A 21,459-nucleotide genomic window follows, 5' to 3' on the forward strand; every position below is an offset into this window, starting at 1 on the left:
GTGGTAATAGATCGGCTACCCACACACAATAGGCTAATCGCTTTTTGCTGCTGAGAATTCATTTGTCCCGACTTCCACTCCGTATCCTAACTAGTCTCTAGGATTTCAGAAAGGGGGAGTTTCAAGAGTCTTAGAGGCCCCCCAGTGATTTAGGGGAAGTGACTTGTACTTTTCCTGGTCTCTGCAGAACAGGACAATCATGGTGGCATTAGAAGGGTAGAAAACAAAAACGATCACGCTAAGTCACTATTTGCACTTGCAAGTAGTAAAATATGGAATTGCAGATTTCACCTGTTTGTAGACAGGACAAACAGTAACGGATGGCTCTGACCATCCGCAAAAACTGTTTTTCTTTCAAATGTTATCTAAGAAGTCCCAGTGTAAGGAAGGAGCATGGGGGAGGGGGAGGGCTGGCGGGGAAGGGGGCCCTCAGCCTCCCGGGCTGTTAAAATGGGTGGACTGAAGACAATCTCCTGGCGCCATCAAGCTCTAAAAGTCAATGGAGGTAAAGCTATGGAACTTCTCGTGCCCATCTACTCTTACATTTCATGTTTATTATTACAACTGACTTAACGTACCAAGAACAATTGTTATAAATCGACATTTAGACCTGCGAACTTTACTGTCAGAGTTTAGTTTTTTTTCTAATTAAGTGGAAATTGTTTTCCTATGACGAATATTTAAAAATGTAAGAGTATCTAAGGACACTTATAAACTTAAAGGACCATTGTAATGACTACATTTAACTTTGATTCCTGAAGAGACTAATTATCCAGTTGGTGGACACGGAAGCCCCCTGGAGCTCTCTTCCCGTTTTTGAACACAGGCAAAGGACTTGAAAAGCTCAAATTCCAGTCTGTGAGTTGTTTATAAGCTCCAAGGACATTATAAGCAGAGGCTAAATGAGTTTTTGGCACGGTTTGGAAGTTCCTATTTTGGGTACCTTCCACCTCCACCAGCTTTAAGCTGAGAATTACCAGCACTGTGCATAGTCCGTTAATTGCAATTCAGATCATTTCACAAGTGTTAATATTTCATCTTGATAACGACTGCGTGGTAAAACACATGCTCCTTAAAAGCTATGGAGAAGAAACTTTAAAAATGAAATTTATTAATCAGTTAAATCACACTAGCCTATGGGGGAGTGTTCGCAGTGTCCCAATTTTAAATGAACATTGGGGCAGCGTTACTGTGCCAGCCAAACACCAAACAGTGGGGGTAACTGACCTCCTCCGAGATCGTGGACCACTGGCCAGTCACTGTGCAGATCTTCTGGGGTTTAAGATGTTCCTTCCATCACAAATCCAAATTCTGGCACCCCTATCCAAAACCGCAAGAACATAGCACACCTTTTATTTCGCAAAGAGGAAAATGAAGCTTCTAAAATACACCAGAATAACAGAATTGTCTTCGGGAGGGATAGTCTCGTTTTCTTTTTCTCGTTTTTTATTTTTCATGAGCCTTGATAATTAACCTGTGAGTTTCAGCACGATCAGGAGTATTTGTACGGGATGAGGAGTAGAATCGTGCATGATCTAGCTGGGTCTCATCCTCATTGTTGGCTGCTGGGACGTCATAACTGGATGACCAGGTCCTGAGTTGGACGGAATTAATTTTGCAGAGGTCTGTGTGTTTGGGTAGGTAGAGCCGACTCAGAAACGCCATTCTGAGGCTTATTTAACTTCTCAGGCTCTGAGCACCGGGCGAACAGCTGCCCCGGGGAGGCTGGCAGCATGGAGTGGAGGCTCCCGCTCCCGAAGCCAGCCCTGCACCCGGGCTTGGGGAAGAGACAATAGAGATGCTCTGTCCTCGCCCTTCCTCAATTTAAAACCCAGGGCGCCAGGCAGGGCTTGGAAAAATTAAACCAAACACTAAGCGGAAGAAAGCCCCCCGCGTCCGATAACTGCCGATTCGTGTGGTACAAACCGACACGGAAATGAGATTGAAGGAGTTTCGAGCAAATAGCTGGGGAGACAGATACGAAGGCAGATCTAAGATGGAAGAAAAGGTGGAGGGCTCGACTGAACAGGCCAGGTCGAGGCCTGCGAGCCTGTGCGCGCACACGGCCTCCGGGCTGGGAAGGCCAAGAGCGGGACGAGTACCGCCGGCAGAGGACTAGAAAAGCCAGCGGAGGCTGCAGAGGATCGGTTTAACCGAAAGGCGGTTTCCTCTTCCTCCATTTGCTCGGCCCCAATTGGAAGCGCACTGCGCGGCCTGCGCCGCGCTCTCGGCGGGTTCGGCGTGGGGGCGGGGAGGCAGGCACGGGCGGGGCGGGGCGGGGCGCGGGCGCGCTCCGGCTCTCCTCCTGCGCGGCGCTCCCGGCGGCGCAGGGGGCGGGGCGCCTATATTACGTGCGCGGCGCCGCCCCTGCGAGAGGACGTTGCGTGCTCGCTCGCGCCAGGCGAGTCTCCGCGTCTCCCTCGCGAACTCGGTGAAAGGAATTGGCGCCGTTCGACACCAGGCGGGTCCGCTCTGCAGCACGAACCCACCTCCAGCCGCAGCCGCAGCCGCCGCCCGGGCCGAGGAGCAGCCGCAGCAGCCGCCACCAGTGGCCGAGTGAGCGGAGCCGAGTTTGAGCCAGCGCCTAGCGGTGAATCGGGGCCCTCACCATGAGTTCCTCGCCTGTTAATGTAAAAAAGCTGAAGGTCTCGGAGCTGAAAGAGGAGCTCAAGAAGCGGCGCCTTTCCGACAAGGGTCTCAAGGCCGAGCTCATGGAGCGACTCCAGGCCGCGCTGGACGACGAGGAGGCCGGCGGCCGCCCCGCCATGGAGCCCGGGAACGGCAGCCTAGACCTGGGCGGGGATTCCGCCGGGCGCTCGGGAGCAGGCCTCGAGCAGGAGGCCGCGGCCGGCGGCGACGAGGAGGAGGAGGAGGAGGAAGAGGAGGAGGAAGGGATCGCCGCGCTGGATGGCGACCAGATGGAGCTAGGGGAGGAGAACGGGGCCGCGGGGGCGGCCGACTCGGGCCCGATGGAGGAGGAGGAGGCCGCCTCGGAAGACGAGAACGGCGACGATCAGGGCTTCCAGGAAGGGGAAGATGAGCTCGGCGACGAGGAGGAAGGCGCGGGCGACGAGAACGGGCACGGGGAGCAGCAGCCTCAACCGCCGGCGACGCCGCAGCAACAGCCCCCACAGCAGCGCGGGGCCGCCAAGGAGGCCGCGGGGAAGAGCAGCGGCCCCACCTCGCTGTTCGCGGTGACGGTGGCGCCGCCCGGGGCGAGGCAGGGCCAGCAGCAGGCGGGAGGTAAGAAGAAGGCGGAAGGCGGCGGAGGCGGCGGTCGCCCCGGGGCTCCGGCGGCGGGTGAGTGCTGCGTTGTACGTTGCGCGCGGCGGGAGGCCCGCGCGGGGTGGGGACCGTGCCCCAGGCCTGCCGGAGCCCCGCCGGGGGGAGGGAGCCCCGGGCGGGGGCCGCCGCGGGGGTAGCGGGGAGGGGGGGAGGGGGCGCGGGGAATCCCGCCCGGCCGCGAGGCCTCGGGCTCGGGGCGTGCGACGGTGGCGGCGGCGCCTCCATTATGTGGCTGGCGAGCCGGGGGTGGGGGGTGGGGGGGGGGAAGCTGCAGCTGCCGCTGGCGGGGGGAGGAGCGGCGGGCGGGAGCCCCGTCGGCCCGCGGTGGCGCCGCCGCGCTGCGTGCGCGCGGTGCGGGCACATGTCTCGGGGGGAGGGGAGAGGCCCGAGGGCCCGGGGCGGGCGCGCTTTGGCGGCGCTGGGCCGCGGTATTGTGCAAGGAGCGCAGGGTCTCGGCGTGACGTCACTTCCGGCGGGAGGGGCCGGGCGGGGAGAGCGGGGCGGAAGATCAGTACAATGCGGCCGCGGGGAACGCGGGCCCGGGTGGGGGAGGGGAGGGGAGGGGAGGGCGCGCGGGCCGGGCCGGCCCCTCCCCCCTTCCTGAACTCTCTTTGGGATACACGTGGGCTCGGGGCCTGTGCCGCGCTAGCCTGCAGGAGCTTTCTCGAATCTTCGCATAGAGTGGCAAAATTAGCGATGGTTTTGGACTGCGTCACTAACTGCAGCCCGGTTCCGAGCTGATTGTTCTTTGGGTTCGCGTTGGGTTCGTCGATTGAAATCCCTCCCGGAAAAGAACGGGAAAGTCGAGTTTTTTGCGTCTTTGAACAGGAAGGGGGTTTTTCTTTTCCGCCGTGTCGCGGCTTGGCCCCTTACGCGGGGGTGTTGTGTGTTATAGGAGACGGCAAAACAGAGCAGAAAGGCGGAGATAAAAAGAGAGGTGTGAAAAGACCTCGAGAAGATCATGGCCGTGGATATTTTGAGTACATTGAAGAGAACAAGTATAGCAGGTAGAGGATGCCCATCTAGTTCTACTCGTCACCCGTTCGGTCTTGGGTAGGACAAGCTGAATCAGGAGACAATTCTGTCTTTCAGAGCCAAATCTCCCCAGCCACCTGTTGAAGAGGAAGATGAGCACTTCGATGACACAGTGGTTTGTCTTGATACTTGTAAGTGAAGCGGTTTCTCCCGTCTACTCCCCTAGTTTCTCAGTGTGGCGGTTTGGGTCCGAGAGTGTTAGAAAACAACGCAGTGCACTGAACGTAAACGCGTAAAACTTAGCCTAAACCGTTTCTGTTAAAAGGAAGGTGGTGATGGCTTGTATTCAGATTTCGGTAGCTAAATGTTTAGTACAGCATCGGTTGTGTCGTATTGATAATTTTCCAGGCTTCGGCAATTTGGTTATATTTTTTTATATGACTCGAAAGTTTTCATTTGTAGGAATGTAAAATTAATGCCAGTTTTTTTAATTTTAGTTAGCTAATGGAAACTTGTAAGACTATCTGTAACTTGTCCTTGCAGGCTCCTACAATAATTTCCCTTTTTGGGGTAGAATTCTAGCAAGGGAGCTCTTTGGGCTAGTGAAATATGTAATGAATGGCTTTTCCCATTAGCACGCAAGTGTATTCCCTATTCTAAAAGATTGTAATATTACTTTTTCAATAACTGCTCTTTTGTTCTCAATTCCAGTTCAGTAGCTGCTGCTTTAACATAAGTTGATTTCTTCCAAAGACCTGGGGCAGCAGCAGTGGGCTATCACGGGGCTACTAGCTTTCTTCAGCAGCGAATGGTGTCAATGGCAGCGCTGTAAACACTGCTCCTTTACCCAAGTTGGGTTGCAATTGAGTGTGAGGAGGATTGCAGACCTCTAGATGGGCCTTGGCTGTCACGTGTGTGACTTTATTTTTTAACAACAACGTTGTGTTGGTTTAACATTCGATCAGAATGCACAATTCTTTCACTTGGATAGAAAGAACAAAAGGTAGAAACAATTGCTTGAAAAGTAAGCGGTAAGGTGTGAACCTGCCCTGTAGATCCAGGCAGTTAAAGTGTAGATTCCCGTGTTTTCCAATACGAATTTAATTTTAATCAGGTTTGTGAGGATGTAAACATTGACCCTGGATTTCTTACTAAATGTCCTTTACAGGTAGTTGAGCTAAGGGAGTCTTTTAAAAGAGAAAACACACACGGAAAAGTAGTTTCTTTGAAAGTTTTAAATACAGTTCGGTTGCTTAAATACAAACTGGGCGGGCATGGGTAGGACAGTGAAGCAGTGATTCAAGAAGTAACGCTACTATCAGAGTAGGCTTTTAATTCATTACTGAGGAATATCAGCTCCTTCATTTGCTACTTACATTGGGTACAAGCACAGTTTGAGCCAAAAATTCTATCAGCGATCAGCAATCTTTTGAGAGCAAAGCTTATTTAAGGAGAATTCCAAACTAGGTTTAATTTCCTTTCATCAATAAAAACTGTTGAAGAAAACAGTTTTTAACTTTAGCTCTCATGGGGGGATCTCCAAGAAGGTGCATACGAAATGAGCCAGTGACCCAAAGGTAGCTAAGTTAAAGACCTTTTGGATTTGAGTAATCCGGGAAGTGGATAATCCCCCATTGTTATTGACGAACCGGCAAGCCTGGGGAAAAGGGACCTTAAAATGCTGTAATATGAACAGTGTTAGACAACCAGGCTTGCACTTTGTAGGGTTGAGGCTGCCTTCACAAGTTCTGGAAAGAATTTAGGATCTAGAGCTCCTGGTGTTTTAAAATGACAAAGTGCAGGATCAACGGCTCATATTCCTGTATTTTAAAATATCATGGCCTACCTTCAGTTTTATTGTGGCACGGGTAAATTCTCCCTGGTTCTGGCATACTTCACTTTGATTTCCTGCTATCCTCTACTGCTTGCCTCTAAATCAAGGTAAAGAGCAGAGCAGGTATGTATCCATGTCCCATTGTCTTGATTATTTTATATACTTAAAATACACGTTAAACCTGGCTGTTTTAGTTTTGGAGGCTGTTTACGCTTTAGTTGGTAATTTGGTGAGAGTGACTTGGTGTGGGGGTGGGGCTTAAACGGAAGGTCAGAACAGCAGCATGGTTTGTAGAAGCAGTGTCCGTGAAGCATTAGGAAATACGCAAGAATGTAATCACCAGGTTTGCCTACGTAGCAGCTGTATTCACGTTGGATGTCAAAAGAAATAATATGGTATTTGATATAATTACAGATAATTGTGATCTACATTTTAAAATATCAAGAGACCGCCTCAGTGCTTCTTCCCTTACTATGGAGAGTTTTGCTTTTCTTTGGGCTGGAGGAAGGGCATCTTATGGTGTGTCCAAAGGCAAAGTCTGTTTTGAGATGAAGGTAAATGTAGTTTTGTGACTTTGGTTTTTTGTTTTTTTTTTTTTAAACAAGTGAATTTCCAGTTGCTGGACCCTATTCAGTGTCAGTGGGGCTTCTTTCTTTGGAAGTTTCTGTGGACTGGAAGAGGGGCTTGGAAGACCTTTGTTTTATAACCGTTAACCATATTTGTTACAATCAGAATTTGTTATTGAGCCAGTCTGTTTTTCTTTAGGGTGCTCCTTTTTTATCAGGCACTTGAAAGGCCCACCAAGGGTTTAAAAATAACTGTTGGGTTTCTCGTTTTGTCCCAGAGCAAAGCATGTTGAGCGTATACTTTCATCGGGTTTCGAGTCAGGGATATGTAATTTTTAAACGTTATCTGTTCTTTTAAATGTGATCCAACCAAGTACTTAACTTCAACCTTTTCAATCCCAAGTTATAAGTTCTGTCAATTTGTAAAGTTCTTACGGGGGAGGGGGGAGATGACAGGGTAGAATGAGTGTCTTTGTATTAGTAGCCAGAGAAGAATTAGCCCATGGCCCAGATGAAATGAAGCCAGAGTTCAAGGGTTTATCTTCGTAGTAATCATTTATGATTTGACTTTCAGGTTACAGAGAAGATCCCAGTAAGGCATTTATATACAAAAGATATTGACATACATGAAGTTCGGATTGGCTGGTCACTAACCACAAGTGGAATGTTGCTTGGTAAAGTTTCCATTAAGAGTACTGTCCTCATGAGTGTTCAGGGTCTGATTTCAGTAGTGAGACTAGAAGTATTCTAATTCTGTCTTGTTTGTTTTTAATCGATTTTATTAGTATTTTAGAGACGAATGCTATTAGCATGTATAGTAGGATGGTTACTTGTTTTATGACTGGTGGTTAGGAAAAGCATTATCCTGTGGTCTGCAGTTTTTCAAATAGTTATATAAGCCTTGTAGCTCTCATTACTTGTCTATGTTTTAGATACAGCATGAGTGGAAGAATGTTAGGTTAGGTACTCATTTATATTGTTGTCCTCTATCCTGAATGTTAAAATATGTGGGTCATGGGACTGTTTTGAACAATCGATTTCACGAAAGTTCATTATTTTCTTAGGTGAAGAAGAATTCTCTTATGGGTATTCTCTTAAAGGAATAAAAACCTGCAACTGTGAGACTGAAGATTATGGAGAGAAATTTGATGAAAATGATGTGATAACATGTTTTGCTGTAAGTCAACTAAGTTTCTATATATAAGTGAGCAATTACTAGCTGGGGATTTTTTTTAAAAAAGGTTTATCAACATTGGCCTTCATTACTAACCCATTTTGACTAAAAACTACTTAACGTGAACTGGACCTGAAAAATCTAGTGTACTTTACTGAAGGCAGTATTGTTTCTGCTTCTAGATGTGTGTGTCTCATTGTTTATAACTATTCTAAAGCTCCTAACGTTTAACCTAAATCTGTTTTCCAGAGGGTAAGCTTCACTCAACTTGAATTTTGAGGGTTTTTTAAAGCAAGTTTAAAGGAAGCAGGTTAAAATCTTAATTTTTTTCCCGATTTAACAGAACTTTGAAAGCGATGAAGTAGAACTCTCCTATGCAAAGAACGGGCAAGATCTTGGCATTGCCTTCAAAATCAGTAAGGAAATTCTTGCTGGAAGGCCACTCTTCCCGCATGTTCTCTGCCACAACTGTGCAGTTGAATTTAATTTTGGTCAGAAGGAAAAGCCATATTTTCCAATACCAGAAGATTATACTTTTATCCAGAATGTCCCCTTAGAGGATCGAGTTAGAGGACCGAAGGGGCCTGAAGAGAAGAAAGATTGTGAAGTAAGTGGATTTTTTTAAAAGCATTTGAAGGTTACTTTTGTTTGGCAAGAATGACATTCAGAAGATCTGGATGATTGTTCTGTTTCACGTGCTTTGTGGCACGGCTGTTGGCATCCGCTGTAGCTGTGTTTTTTGATGTAGAATATTAAGTTTTCCAAAAATTCCCTTGTTTTAGGGCAATGAAAATTTACAAATTGAAACTGGGTTTTTGTGCACTTCACAAAATAACTTCAGGAATTTTTAGATGGCTCTACTAAGTGAAACATTTTTTTTCCGTGGTAGGTTGTTATGATGATTGGCTTGCCTGGAGCTGGGAAAACCACCTGGGTTACTAAACATGCGGCAGAAAATCCTGGTAAATACAACATTCTCGGAACAAACACCATAATGGATAAAATGATGGTAAGAAAAATACTGAGGGTGTGATCTCAGCACTTTAAAAAGACCAGAAGGCGTTAAAACTTTTTTGCCTGTTGTCTTTATCCATTTTGCGTTGGTGTTTTAGAGATAGGAGCTTGGGCAAAGTTCCATTGGTTACTTAAACTATAGAAGGATGTAAACTACTTCTGTCTGGAAGGTAAAGTGCCTTCCAGGGGCGACGCTTTATTTTTTCTAGGAAACTTTGAACTATCGACATTTAGTAGCTGAACTTAGGAGAGCAGAGGATCTTGCTTACGTGATAAAATGACCTTTTTTGTAGTGATGATAAGGAAAGGCGGTATTTAAACTTTGCAATGTCTGGTTTCCATGTAGATCTAAGCTGATATTAAAAAAAAAATTGAGCTTTATTCACAAGTTCAAAGGAACTGTTGAACTTTTAAAACAGGTGGCAGGTTTTAAGAAACAGATGGCTGATACTGGAAAACTGAACACGCTGTTGCAGAGGGCTCCACAGTGTCTCGGAAAGTTTATTGAGATCGCTGCCCGTAAGAAGCGAAATTTCATTCTGGATCAGGTGAGCTGCAGCCTTGAGGTTATTAACAAAAGGAACTGATGATTGGGTTTGGCGTGGAGCTAACATTTGGGTTTATGAACTTTGTTTTAAAGACCAACGTGTCTGCTGCTGCCCAGAGGAGAAAAATGTGCCTGTTTGCAGGCTTCCAGCGAAAAGCTGTCGTAGTTTGCCCAAAAGATGAAGACTATAAGCAAAGAACACAGAAGAAAGCTGAAGTAGAGGGGAAAGACCTACCAGAACACGCTGTCCTCAAAATGAAAGGTATGAATTTAATTCTATTAACGTTAAAGCTGCCGAGATCTGTACCTGCAAACTCACGTGAACGTTTGCCAGTGATGCCGGTTCCTGAGTTACCTTCGCTCTTTGTTAAGGGAGTGTGTGTGTGGGGTTTATTTCTCTCTTTAGGGAAACGCTCGTACACCGAGCAGATGGCATATAGCGTGGTTTGAAAGGATGAAAGCAGGCTTTAGGACTGTGGTCTGGGGCTAATCTGACCCTATTCCTTGTAGGAAACTTCACGCTGCCGGAGGTGGCCGAGTGCTTTGATGAAATCACCTATGTTGAGCTGCAGAAGGAGGAAGCCCAAAAACTTCTGGAGCAGTATAAGGAAGAGAGCAAAAAGGCGCTGCCGCCGGAAAAGAAACAGAACACCGGCTCCAAGAAGAGCAATAAAAATAAGAGTGGCAAGAACCAGTTCAACAGAGGCGGCGGCCACAGAGGACGTGGCGGGTTCAACATGCGCGGCGGGAGTTTCAGAGGAGGAGGCGAGTTTGCTTTTGAGTTTCACCTGGTTGGAGGTTGGAACGAGCGATGACCATCTTCTAAGTTTGGGGGCCGGGTGGTGGTCAACTGAATTTAACGCAGGACAGTTGACCTCCCTGGACTCTTCCGCCCTAGTAACTAGCTTCAAATGCCGTGATGTGATCCTAAGCACGCCTTGTTAGGTGTTAAACGTTGTGTCTTTTTCTTTAAACGTTATTTTGAGAGAGTGTGTGTGATCGAGGCAGGGGCGGGGTGGGAAAGAGAATCCTAAGGAGGCTCCGCGCTGTCGGCACAGAGCCTGACCCAGGGCTCGATCCCACAGACCTTGCGGTCAGGGCCTGAGCCAAAATCAAGAGTCGGATGCCTACCCGACCGAGCCAGACAGGCGCCCCTGTTGGTTTTAGAAGTTACTTTTCTCTACAGTAGAGGACCAGTCCGCAAGAGTAGGGTCCTGTGGAAAGGAAGTGCAAGGTTGCTAAAGCCAACGTGTCTTGTCTGCAGCTCCTGGGAATCGCGGTGGTTACAACAGGAGGGGCAACATGCCGCAGCGAGGCGGTGGCGGTGGCGGCAGTGGCGGCATCGGCTACCCGTACCCTCGCGGCCCCGTGTTCCCCAGCCGAGGCGGTTACTCGAACAGAGGGAACTACAGCAGAGGCGGGATGCCCAACAGAGGGAACTACAACCAGGTAATGCCCCCCCCCCCCCCCCAATGATTCGGATAATGGAGTCGGGAAAGTTGTAAAATCATGTCACAGCCTCAGTGAGGCCATTAGGTCTGAGTGCGGTGGCGCAGGAACACCAGGGATGGTGGAACGAGGGCCGCCTAGGTTTGGTGTTCAGGTGCATGAACCCGCAGCACGTCCAAGGATGTCTTAAATGAATAAATTAAACACCGAGAGCAAAACAGCACAGGGCGCCCAGGGTTGAGTTGCTAGAGGCGAGGCCTGTCCTGTGCTGCTGGCTCCTGTGCACGGCACAGACCTGTGCTCTGGAGTTTGAGTTTTCAAGGATTTTTTTTTTTCTCCCTGCCTCCCCCCCCCAGAACTTCAGAGGACGAGGAAACAATCGTGGCTACAAAAACCAATCTCAGGGCTACAACCAGTGGCAGCAGGGTGTAAGTAACTTCTTATGTGCTACGTACATTCATTGTGCCTTAAGTTCATCGTAAGAGTCAGTCTTGAAACCCTTGCGCAGGGATTGGAGCATTTTTATAATCGTTACAGGGCGAGGTTTGAATATAGGTGGAGATGGCTGTAACTTACTGTTTTAATAAAGTAATATTCTTTAATACGTACGGTTCTTTTTATTGTTAGCTTTAATTGTATAAACTAACCAAGTCATGATGTTTTCTTTTGTAATGTGTTTATTGGTAATAATGGGATATTAATACTAACTAAATCTGGTTTGATAGAAATCAGAGGTATGACAGGTGTAAATTTGTTTCCAGCAATTACTCTGAATTAGATTGTCATTTCCTAAAAGCAGTTTGAGTGGCTTATTGATGTTTTTTCTTTAAAAAAAAAATTTTCTCTTACAGCAATTCTGGGGTCAGAAGCCATGGAGTCAGCATTATCACCAAGGATATTATTGAATACCCAAATAAAACGAACTGATACATATTTCTCCAAAACCTTCACAAGAAGTCGACTGTTTTCTTTAGTAGGCTAACTTTTTAAACATTCCACAAGAGGAAGTGCCTGCGGGTTCCTTTTTTAGAAGCTTTGTGGGTTGATTTTTTTTCTTTTCTTTTTTGTACATTTTTAATTGCAGTTTTAAAGTGAATCGTAAGAGAACCTCAGCATTGTGCACGATAAGAGAATGTGTCAGTATTTCAGGGTTCTACATTTTATCTGTAAAATGTGACTTTTTTTTTTTTTTTATCACAACAAAAGTAAAATGTTGCTTTGTACCTGGTGTCTTTTATTAAGAATTTACTCCCCCCATTTCTCACAGAGATAACAGTCGGGAGTCATTGTCACAATATAATAGAAATGTTAGCAACCAGATTCATGGGAGGACCGCGCAGTCCTCATGAATCACCTGAGACTCTGTACTGCTCCTAGAACACTCCATCCTCTCTGTAGTTTGCCGAGCGGCGGAGGGGGAAGCTTCCATCGTAGTTCCTGACCATAACTGGGAAGTCTTTTTCTTTCTTTTTTTTTTTAAATAACAACGGAATTGGCCTAATGGGGAACGAAGAGAAAACTTGGAACCAAGAGAGAGAAGATGGAGTGTACGTAGAAGGGCTGTTCAAAATGTAAAACTTTGGTTGCATTATTTGTGGAGGCTCAAACTTGTGAAGGTTCAATACCATAATTTTTCCATTTGTTCTGCATTTTGATTCTGAAAAGAAAGCTGGCTTTGCCCATTTCTTATTAAAAAAACTTGTTGTAAATCCAGTTGTCTAATGGGATCTATATGAAGTTAGCTATGTCTGTATGCCCTTCTCCCACAAAATACTGTATCACTAGTGTGCTTGTAGTACTTTACTCCACCATCTTTGTAAGCTAATGAAATTGTGAGTCACCCATTTATATCTTAATTTTTAATCATGTCAGTTCTTGAATGGGTATCTCCTTAGCCTGCTGATTTCTTTTTCTCTCTAAAGAAAGTGGGTGGAGAAATTAATTTAGACGTTTGTTTGCAATAAAAAGAATTCATTTTACTCTCGTTTTGGGATTCTCGCCATCAAGGTTCAAAATCCCTTTATAAAACTCCCAAGAGGAGGAAATTTAAGTGTGTGCTTTCTGGACAGCTTATTCTGTACTCCGTACTTCGAACATTTAGGTTTTAAAAACTTAAATGTATACTGACAATTGAGTTTTAATTACGAAGTAAAGTCGAATCCTTCCTTCCCCTCCCCCCCCAGACGACTTAACATTTAACGAGGGGAAAAGGTGTACTGGCTGGGAGAAGTTAACACTCAGTTTACCATCTTTACGAAATGCTAACGGCTGTCCTCAAGAGAATATCTTAATACGCATATATCTGATACGTGAGACTCTGGGAACAGATGCTTTTAGAAGCCATCGTACAAGCCAGTCCTTGATTTCACGACTACACAACACTGCTAACTTAACTGTAGCTATGTGACCGCATTAGATCCCCTAATTGTAATTCTATTGGGTTTGCACAGAACACTTAATCTTCTAAAGGACCCTCACTGATGTGAAGTGAGGAATCAGGAGTCAAACTGTAGAACTAAAACTTGACTTCAGTCTAGCGTTTTGTTGGTGTTTTAGGTTGCTTCTGGTAAGTTGAGGTTTGTCTGTATTTTCTTCTGTCTGCTTAGATTTTTGTTTTAGCCATCTTCAATCAGATTTTTCACTTCTTCATACTCCTAGGAATTCTGCCACAAGCAGAGCGGGAGTGGAGTTTTAGCTGGTGGTGTAGGTTTAAGTTGATACATTTTGGGAGCGGAGGCTAATCCTGGAATTCTGGTGAGAATACTTAACGGGACAAGGTAGCGTCTCAAGGGTTTTTGGTTTTTTTAGCAGTTAGCTTTAGTGCTGGCAACCACTGGCATTAACTGTTATATCAGTACACATTGTAATTACGAGGATTGCATAGTAGACCTACCCAGGGGAACAATTTGTTTTCAGCTTTGTTGCTAATCAGTGTTCTGGGTACGTTTGAAATATCTTGGATCTACCTTCTAGTTGAAAACTGCTTCCCGAGGAGTTCATACTCTAACGTGAATCGTGGTGGGGGAGTAATGGCCAAATAATACTGTTGGGTAGACTGTTCTCCCTTGGGTAGTCCAGAGAAGTTTGGGAAGACCAGTGGAATAGATAAAAACACTGTCCAGGAATATGTTAAAATTTCCAGCAGCGGTCTCCTCGAGATTAGAACTAAATATGCCTGGAAAGGAATAATCCTCGTGTTTAAGGAACTGGGAAGGGGGAGCGGATCAGATAGCAAGCAAAAGGGCGGAAAAGAAGAAAGGCCATTTGGCAGAGTAGGGTCTGTAAACGAGAAACTTGGCCTCCTGCTTGCCCCTCCTCTAGCCCGTCCCTCTGTGGCGAGCAAAACCGAAGAAACACAAGACCTAGTTGGGAACAAATGTCTCCGCTCCACCGGTGAGATTGCTGTTGGTTCAGTGGTACTTCCCCTAGAAAGTTTTGCAGGTGGTCCTGTCCTCCTGAGTGAGGTGTTGGATCAGATTGGTGAGCTCCAGCGGTGTGAGAAGCGCAGGAATAGGTTAATCAGGAAAGATGGCAGATCACTGTAAGAAATGAAGTCACAGCTCCTGTCCTGTAGAGCATTTGCTTTGCTGCTGGTAGGTTCTGTCTTGTGGCTCCTGTTTGGCCTTTGACGTGGAGGTCTCTGGCTCGGACCTAGGAGGTCAGGACTAACTTGTGGCCCCTTCCTGGCCAGACAGTAAGACGAAATCTTAGAATGCAGCACGAGTGAAGTCAATCTGACCAAAGGAAGCCTCCTTAAATCCACAAAACCCGAAGCTCACACTTGCCCAGGGTAGATTCTGTCTGAAAATGAGGACCATGTCCTGAGCACTGACAAGGTATTAAAGCTTCCTAAAGACTACTTGCCTTGACAAAGTACTTAAAATTTTTCTGGGAGAAGTAATACTTAAGTATGTTTTCCACCTTCGGGAGAACTTACATTCATGGAGATAACGTGTTCCGTATCCAATGCTTGCATCAGTTGTGGGAATGAATGTGTTTTTCTGTGCGCTTAATATAAATTGGCTGTTTGTCCTTAGGACCGTTTTCATAATAGGTCCCGTCGCACAAATAAAAACGAAGTATTCCCATACCTTTTTAAGCTTGGGGTAGACTTCAGTCACCTACAAAAAACTGATTATAGGTCTGTGGGAATATATCTGGTACTTAAAAAGCCAAAACCAGAATAAGCTACTAAGGAAGGCATAAACCTGTCTTTCATAGCCCAAGTCTTAGTGTCTGGTAATGTAACCTTAAAAACCGCTTCCACGACTCCCTTTGTACGCGTAAGTATAAAATGTCTTTTTTAAAAGTGGGTGGATGTAGCAGAGACTAATTGGCCACTCCCACCCCCCAGAATATTCCTTGAACTACTCCGGAAAGAGGAGTACAGCATTCTTTTCTAAAGCCATGCGTACCTAAGTATTTAAAATGGTTTGAGTCTCAACTTTGTCGTCGGTGTTTCTGGGGCTCTGAGAGATGGTGTAACGTTTCAGTAATGGTAAAGAGCAAAGATACGTAGCGTTAAGGGCCTCGGCAATAGGTCACGATGGTTACGCCCGGGGCGTTAAAGGGGACGGTAAATTGGTATTTAGACTAACTGCGTTAGCTGTCTAAATAGTTTTGGTCCCGTTCAACCGGCCTCTTCGAACTCGAATGGTTAATTTCATAAACTTACCTAAAACTATAATGCCCTTCTGCTACGCGGAGCCTTCTGTTTGGATTTAGGTTTGAATTTTCGGCCCTTTTCTTCAAGTCTGCAGTAAAACACTCGGGGGTCGTATGTGTAGCCAGGTTAGTGGTTGAGTTTTTCTTGAGGTTCCTCTGAGGCCCAGTGTATTTTATACCCTGGTGCCAGCACTGCAGGTACATGATAGACAAATACTAAAAATACTTTATGGTGGCTAGCTCGTGTTGAAGCGAGTGGCCTTAGCCTTCCTCCTCTTTTTTACTCACCTTGCTATCTAAGGTAAACCCTTCAGAATTGTGATGGAAGTGATCTAAAGGCGTGCTGATTGACACAGTGTGTATCTCTTGAGTGCGTTGGGGTGGACAAAAAGAAAAACCAGGATCCCCAAGTCCCTTAATACCCCGAAGTTTAAATCCTGTATATGTGACATTGAATAGTTGAAATCACCTACTTAATAGCCAATTGTTTTTGCTTAAAACGTACGCTACTTTATTTGGTGGTTATACTTAGTCGATTTCAACACGCATACGGCTGGAGACCCCATACGAGCACTTAAGATCCGTAGGAGAAGGCCAACAGCACAGACGTCACATCCTAACCAGTTGACTAAAATTACAGGCGATTGAGTACGTCTGATGAGTTGGTCCAAGGAACTTAATTTAGTCTGTAAGGCTCAGTAGATTGTAAAAACTATAGTCCTAATGTTAACCGGAGTTATTTTAAAAATGTTAACACCTGTGTATTTTGTGAAGTTAGGTTGTGCCGTCCACATGGAAACCGGAATAACTACAATTTCTTGGCATTGTGTAGCTCCTGGGGCATTCAGTTGTGATTGTAGAGCAGTTACTTGTAGGGGAACAGATCATCGATAGGCGCTACTTGGTTAGGGAGGTTATTGGGACAAGGACCTTAACTGTGTTTCAGTTTGTACTTAACTTTAATTATTGCCTAGGAATATTACAATTTTTTCTCCCTTTTCGTGCCAGGATTCAACGTATACTTGCATCTTGACAAGGAATGGCGGGGGGGGGGGGGGTTGGTTTTAAAGCTGGATGGGTGGGTATGAGAAACTACATTCTATAGTTGAAAGCGAGGCGGTAACGACAGTCTAGGTAAATAGAGAAATGTCTTTGGGGAAGATTCGCTTCGTTTTGGCTGCACCGCCAGTGGCGTTGCCGTCCCAGTGGCGGAGCACGTTCTCTGGAGCATGCGCAGGTCTGACTGCATAGGCCAGAGAGCCAACCTGTCTAAACAAACACTGAACTGTTGTTTATGGCATGCTCTTCCCTGCCAGTCCTTTAACAGTCCAGGCGCTCACCGGAAGTAAAATCCACTTTGTGCGGTGAAATTTTCTGCACTTGCCAAGCACCTGAGAAGCATACTCAACACGTTAGGGTCAACGAAAAAAAAATTAAAAGGCCAAGAACAGCGAGATGGCCAGTATGGTCGGCCAACCTGTGACGGAAACGTTTTGAAGTGTTAAGGCTTACAGAGAGGTGAAGGAAAATCGGTACTTCAGAAGAAGGAGCGGGGCTTTTACTAGAATGGCAACTAGCAGTTTTTTTAGGTAGCTAGTAATAGAAGGTGTCCTTACATTTCAGTGGTCTAGTTGAAGGGAGTGGGAGCGTCATGGTCAAGTACAACGAAAGGGTCCAGCTTTATCTTTTTTTTTTTTAAGTAATAAAGCAAAAAAAAAAAAAAATATATGCTGATTGAAATTTCATCTCCTTTTCCTTAGTCTGTCCATGTGAATGTCCTGTGTGGAAGAGTAAAGGGCCCAACTAAATGTGTTCCAGTGATTCCAATAGGTATTCCAAATTCATTGCTGCTTGTACATTTCATACTTGTTCTTTGGGCTTCCAGGATCACCTTAATTAGAACTCTCTTATTTAAAAGTAGGGGATTGGGAGACATTGGTAACCCTGATTGGCTAGATTCTATAAACTGGAAAACCAGGTTTTCTCCTGTCCTTCGCACCCCCAAGTATGAAGTATTGGTGTGCCCTCGAGTGGTGGTCCTTGCATGGGATTAAGACTGGGTATGCAAATAGAACCGAGCCCTTAAAAGGTTAGATCCTTAGTCTAATGGTTCAAATTCCTTCTGTTGTAACTTTTTGGAAGACCCTCTTTTTAATTCTCCTCACTTGTAGAGATTACGGAAAATGCTTTAATGCAGAAAACTGTCCAGGATACCTGTGTCCATGTTTTCCCCAGATCTTTCTGCATCTGTGCTAAATGCGTACATGCTTACTCTTTATTAGTTTATAAACATTTGGAAAATAGATTGAGATCCTTTTGGATAATGAGATGGGACTCCATATCAAAATGGAAAAATCAACTAGGAAGTAAATTTAAATTGTGAAGACAGAAGGAATAAAAAGGCTCAGTGTGAGCTCTGCTTGTGCCAGTCCAGAGCATGTAATTTCTCACCGCCCTGAAGTCCTTTAAAGGCTTGATAAGAAGCTTAGAGGGAAATGTATTGGGTAATACAGTATAGCGTTGAGACGTAGCTATCAGGATTTGCTCAATGAACTAGAGCTCTACAGTGTCACCTAAAATCTGATGGCTTCTGAAAGAGCAGACTGCTTGCTCTGTTTCAGACTAAAGAGTAAAAATCCGATTTTGTTCACTTGAGGAAGAAAACCATTACAAGAAAAAGGTTTGTTTCAGAAATAAGCTTTGAATTCAGATAGCAAAGCATAGCTTTCATTTCATAGGACTTGTCCTCACAGTCCAAAGGGAAGAAACATTTCCGTGGAAACTGCTCCATTAAGAAACCCCGTGTATACAGGTTGTTGACTTTGGTTTCCTAAGGGGAGGTCCTACCATAAGTTTATGGCATATGGAACTTAACGGATGTTATTCCTAGGAAAGTGGAACAGATACCATTTGTTCACAAAAATGAACAACCGAAGGCTTTTTACATTAGTGCCTGCTCGTGTTAATGTAGTCACTGCTGGTTTTGTCAAGATAGAAATACTTGGAAAAAGACCTTTACTCTAGAAAATGAAGAGTAAGGCAAGCATAGCTGTTGAAGACTCCTACTTGAAGTAGGAGTTACAAGCTTCAACGTTACAAGCTTCAACACGTAATACCTTGAGGAAGACCTTTGTAATAAGCTTTGTCCCTAAAGCTTCGTATTTTAAGAGAAAAAAGGTGGAGCTTCCTGCATAAAATCGGCCGCGTGAGACGCCAGCATTGGGGTATTGGTATATTCTGTTGTCCTCATTGGATGACCACTGGACCATATTTTAAGATGCTTCCAAAAACTATTATTATAGAGGACCATTAAAAATCAGAAGTTTAGCACTCGCTTTATTTTTTTTCTACTCATTAAGACTTTCTGTTTACCCAAACTGTAGTACGTATATTAACATGACTTTCAAAGGGGTGCCTTGACCCCCATCCGCTACAGATTTTTATCTAGGAATAGAAGGATTCCAACCCCATTTGATCCCTAGCTCTTTGCTGAAAAGTGCATAAACAGGAGTCCTGAATTTATTATATAGACCTCCTCGCATTATATAATCGAAGCAAAGGGAAACCAGCGATGGAGTAGAGGTACGTAGACTAAAAAGATGCTTGCAAATCAAATAATGGTACTAGGAATAGTTAAAATTTTTTGTTGCCAAACTTGGTCATTATAAATCACAAGTCCAAAGAAAAGCTTCTAGTTAATGTTAAATTCCCTGAGGTCCTTTTACTGTGATGGAAAAGCCAAGTAGTCGAGGGAGGGGTGAGGGAAGGGGGAAATGCATAGAGCACCAGACAGATTTAACGAAGCATTTATAGATAAGCCACAAAGCGTTTTTAAAACTACTAATGGCCGCAATTCTATTTTAATCAGCTATTTAGCTGGTATCTACTGCTAGATCACCTAGTGTGAAGTTTTGGAATTAATGGAACAGTGAAAGCCGAGATTCACCTGGAGGTTCCCGCTGTCACGGAAGGTAGGTTGCCCTTCCAGTCCCGTGGCGAGTGGGTGGGGGGGAGCAGGGACCTGGAGCACTGTTTAACGGACACGGGACTGCCCTTGCCAGGCACGCGGGTTGGGAACGTAAAGAGAAGAGCTGACCGGAGTTGCCGACAAGGGACTTGGGCTCTGCCTGTGGCCAGAGTGGGAGAGCTCAAGCAGAGGCCCGAGTTCAGGTCTCCGTGGCCGGAGGTGCGCTGGAGACAGGCTTGGCACAGCGCTCACCCGGTGGGAGCCTGAGGTTGGAATGCGGAGCGTGAGTGGACGGGGTTGGAGACTAGCGGTGGGACCTAGAGGTCTGTCGGGAGGCCTCAGGGAAGGTGTCCGGGAGCCACAGGGGAGGGGCCTGGAGTGTGTTCTGGTCCAGCAAGGAGTGTGATCCCTAACCTCCGTAACTGAGGAAGGAAATAAAAGGCATTATCATGTAAACTTACTAAACGATATTTTCAGAGTCAATCCAAGTAAGTATGTCACAACTTTGTTTTTACCCAGGTCTTCAATTTATGCAGTTACTCTGCTGTGAAAGTGAACTAACCTTGTAACTGGTGAAGGCCTTGGAAATTTTTGCCAGCCGAGGTTTCTCTCACTCAGGGTAAGATGTGATCATAGAATGGGAGGGCAAGGTGGGAACTGAGTTAACTTAATCCGATTGCCCGATTTTATACATTGCCTCCGTTTGTAAACCGAAGCTGAGAACAGGAGTGGCCTGTGCACACAGCTTATTAAAGGTCCGGTTGGATCAGTGCTCCTCAGTCCCCCCCCACCCCCCCATGCAGATACAGTGCTGCCTCTTAAAACGTGAGTGACTGGTCACTTTGAATAACAGACTGGATTCAGCTTTTGAGTTGTGTCTGTAGTGGACAGATGTTCGTAAACTGCATTTTCCTTTCCAACAACCTTTCCGCATTAGTGTTCAAATCCTGCCTTGGGCGGCCTCTAGATGATGAGAATATTCTTAGGAGGTGTGGCATTTGGGAGACCACATAGCCCGTGCGCCCTGCCCCTGGTGAGGATGGCCATGGGAAAGGTGGGCATAGGAGGGAAGGGTGCTCCCTTGTGTGACCTGAACGGAGCATGCGCTCCCCACTTACCTTTGAAAAGTGGGACACCCCAGAATAAAGTTTCAGGATATCTTGACCTTGTTCTGTTTCTCTGGCTCACCACCATAATCCAGTTCTAGGACCATTAACCAGAATCCTGTCTGCTGGTCTGTGTTCAGACTTACCGTCTCTTAACCAGGAAGGGACCCCCTAGCTTGTGTTTTGTCAAATTATTTAAGAGATTTTCCTGAAAAGTCCTGTTGGCTATTTATTGAGCCAAAAATAAATAATTCCATTGCTCCCATTCCAAAAGGGAGTTTTTTTCCCCTGAATGAATAAATGCTGTAGACTTGGTTGGGTGCCTTGTTTTTGTTTCTGTTTTGCCTTTTTACATGACAGCTGGTTGAATTGTAAATTACTTATTCATATTAATGTAATAATATGTGTGTGATCCTGTAGTTTTTTGTTTGTACCAAACAAGTTCTGAAAATGTTTGTGCATGCCCTGTGTATATTTAAATTCCATTTAAAAGAAACTGCATACTTCCAGAAAAATTAGAGCACTTAAAAACAATCTTCACTTTTGGAGAGATCCTACCTGTTCTAAGAAATCGAAGAATATGGTCAGGTGGCGAGTGCGTTTTTAAAATAGCAATCCGCAAAGTCCTACGGTCCATTAGTGTTTTAAGGCTTATGGTAGCACCTAACTTTAGAAACCAGGAAGTATTTCCTCACTTTTAACAGGATACAGTGATGCAGTTGTTACTTGTTTTTAAGGCAAGTTTTCTGACCCAACTGGGAGAGATTCTGTTTCTCGAGATGCCATTACTTACACTCTTACTACAAGGAAACTTTTCTGAGCATGTGAGGCCGCTAAATTTGACGAGCCCACTATCTGCTACGCTGGCCGCAGTCCA

At 45.4% G+C, this 21,459-nt stretch overlaps 1 protein-coding gene across 6 annotated transcripts; it reads left to right on the top strand.

The window, feature by feature from the left end:
* The first annotated feature begins 2,349 nt into the window (after nt 1-2,349).
* Nucleotides 2,350-21,037, top strand: HNRNPU (heterogeneous nuclear ribonucleoprotein U). 6 transcript variants are annotated; one of them, XR_006295331.1, is made up of 16 exons: nt 2,375-3,300; nt 4,181-4,292; nt 4,378-4,451; nt 6,509-6,648; nt 7,235-7,334; nt 7,725-7,837; nt 8,178-8,441; nt 8,724-8,843; nt 9,268-9,396; nt 9,489-9,657; nt 9,906-10,160; nt 10,660-10,844; nt 11,201-11,272; nt 17,270-17,339; nt 19,378-19,480; nt 19,996-21,037. XR_006295331.1 is itself a non-coding variant. In XM_043567981.1 (14 exons), the coding sequence occupies exons 1-14, from the start codon at nt 2,610-2,612 to the stop codon at nt 11,747-11,749; spliced, it is 2,478 nt and encodes an 825-aa protein (XP_043423916.1). In that variant the 5' UTR covers nt 2,350-2,609; the 3' UTR covers nt 11,750-12,823. The 6 variants fall into 6 exon arrangements, 2 of the variants coding, with proteins under 2 accessions (XP_043423916.1, XP_043423917.1); XR_006295332.1 differs by having other exon boundaries at nt 2,375-3,243; XR_006295329.1 differs by having other exon boundaries at nt 2,373-3,300; nt 17,270-19,480.
* Nucleotides 21,038-21,459: the final 422 nt, after the last annotated feature.

The sequence above is a fragment of the Prionailurus bengalensis genome, chromosome E4, assembly GCF_016509475.1.
Source record: "Prionailurus bengalensis isolate Pbe53 chromosome E4, Fcat_Pben_1.1_paternal_pri, whole genome shotgun sequence".
In the NCBI taxonomy this organism is placed as follows: domain Eukaryota; kingdom Metazoa; phylum Chordata; class Mammalia; order Carnivora; family Felidae; genus Prionailurus; species Prionailurus bengalensis.

Bases quoted from the DNA above. Each gene is read 5' to 3' on its own strand.
- HNRNPU (XM_043567981.1), top strand. From the start codon at position 2,610: ATGAGTTCCTCGCCTGTTAATGTAAAAAAGCTGAAGGTCTCGGAGCTG. The intron at 4,452-6,508 runs GTAAGTGAAGCG...ATATAATTACAG, and splicing joins AGTGGTTTGTCTTGATACTT to ATAATTGTGATCTACATTTT. The intron at 8,844-9,267 runs GTAAGAAAAATA...CTTTTAAAACAG, and splicing joins CCATAATGGATAAAATGATG to GTGGCAGGTTTTAAGAAACA.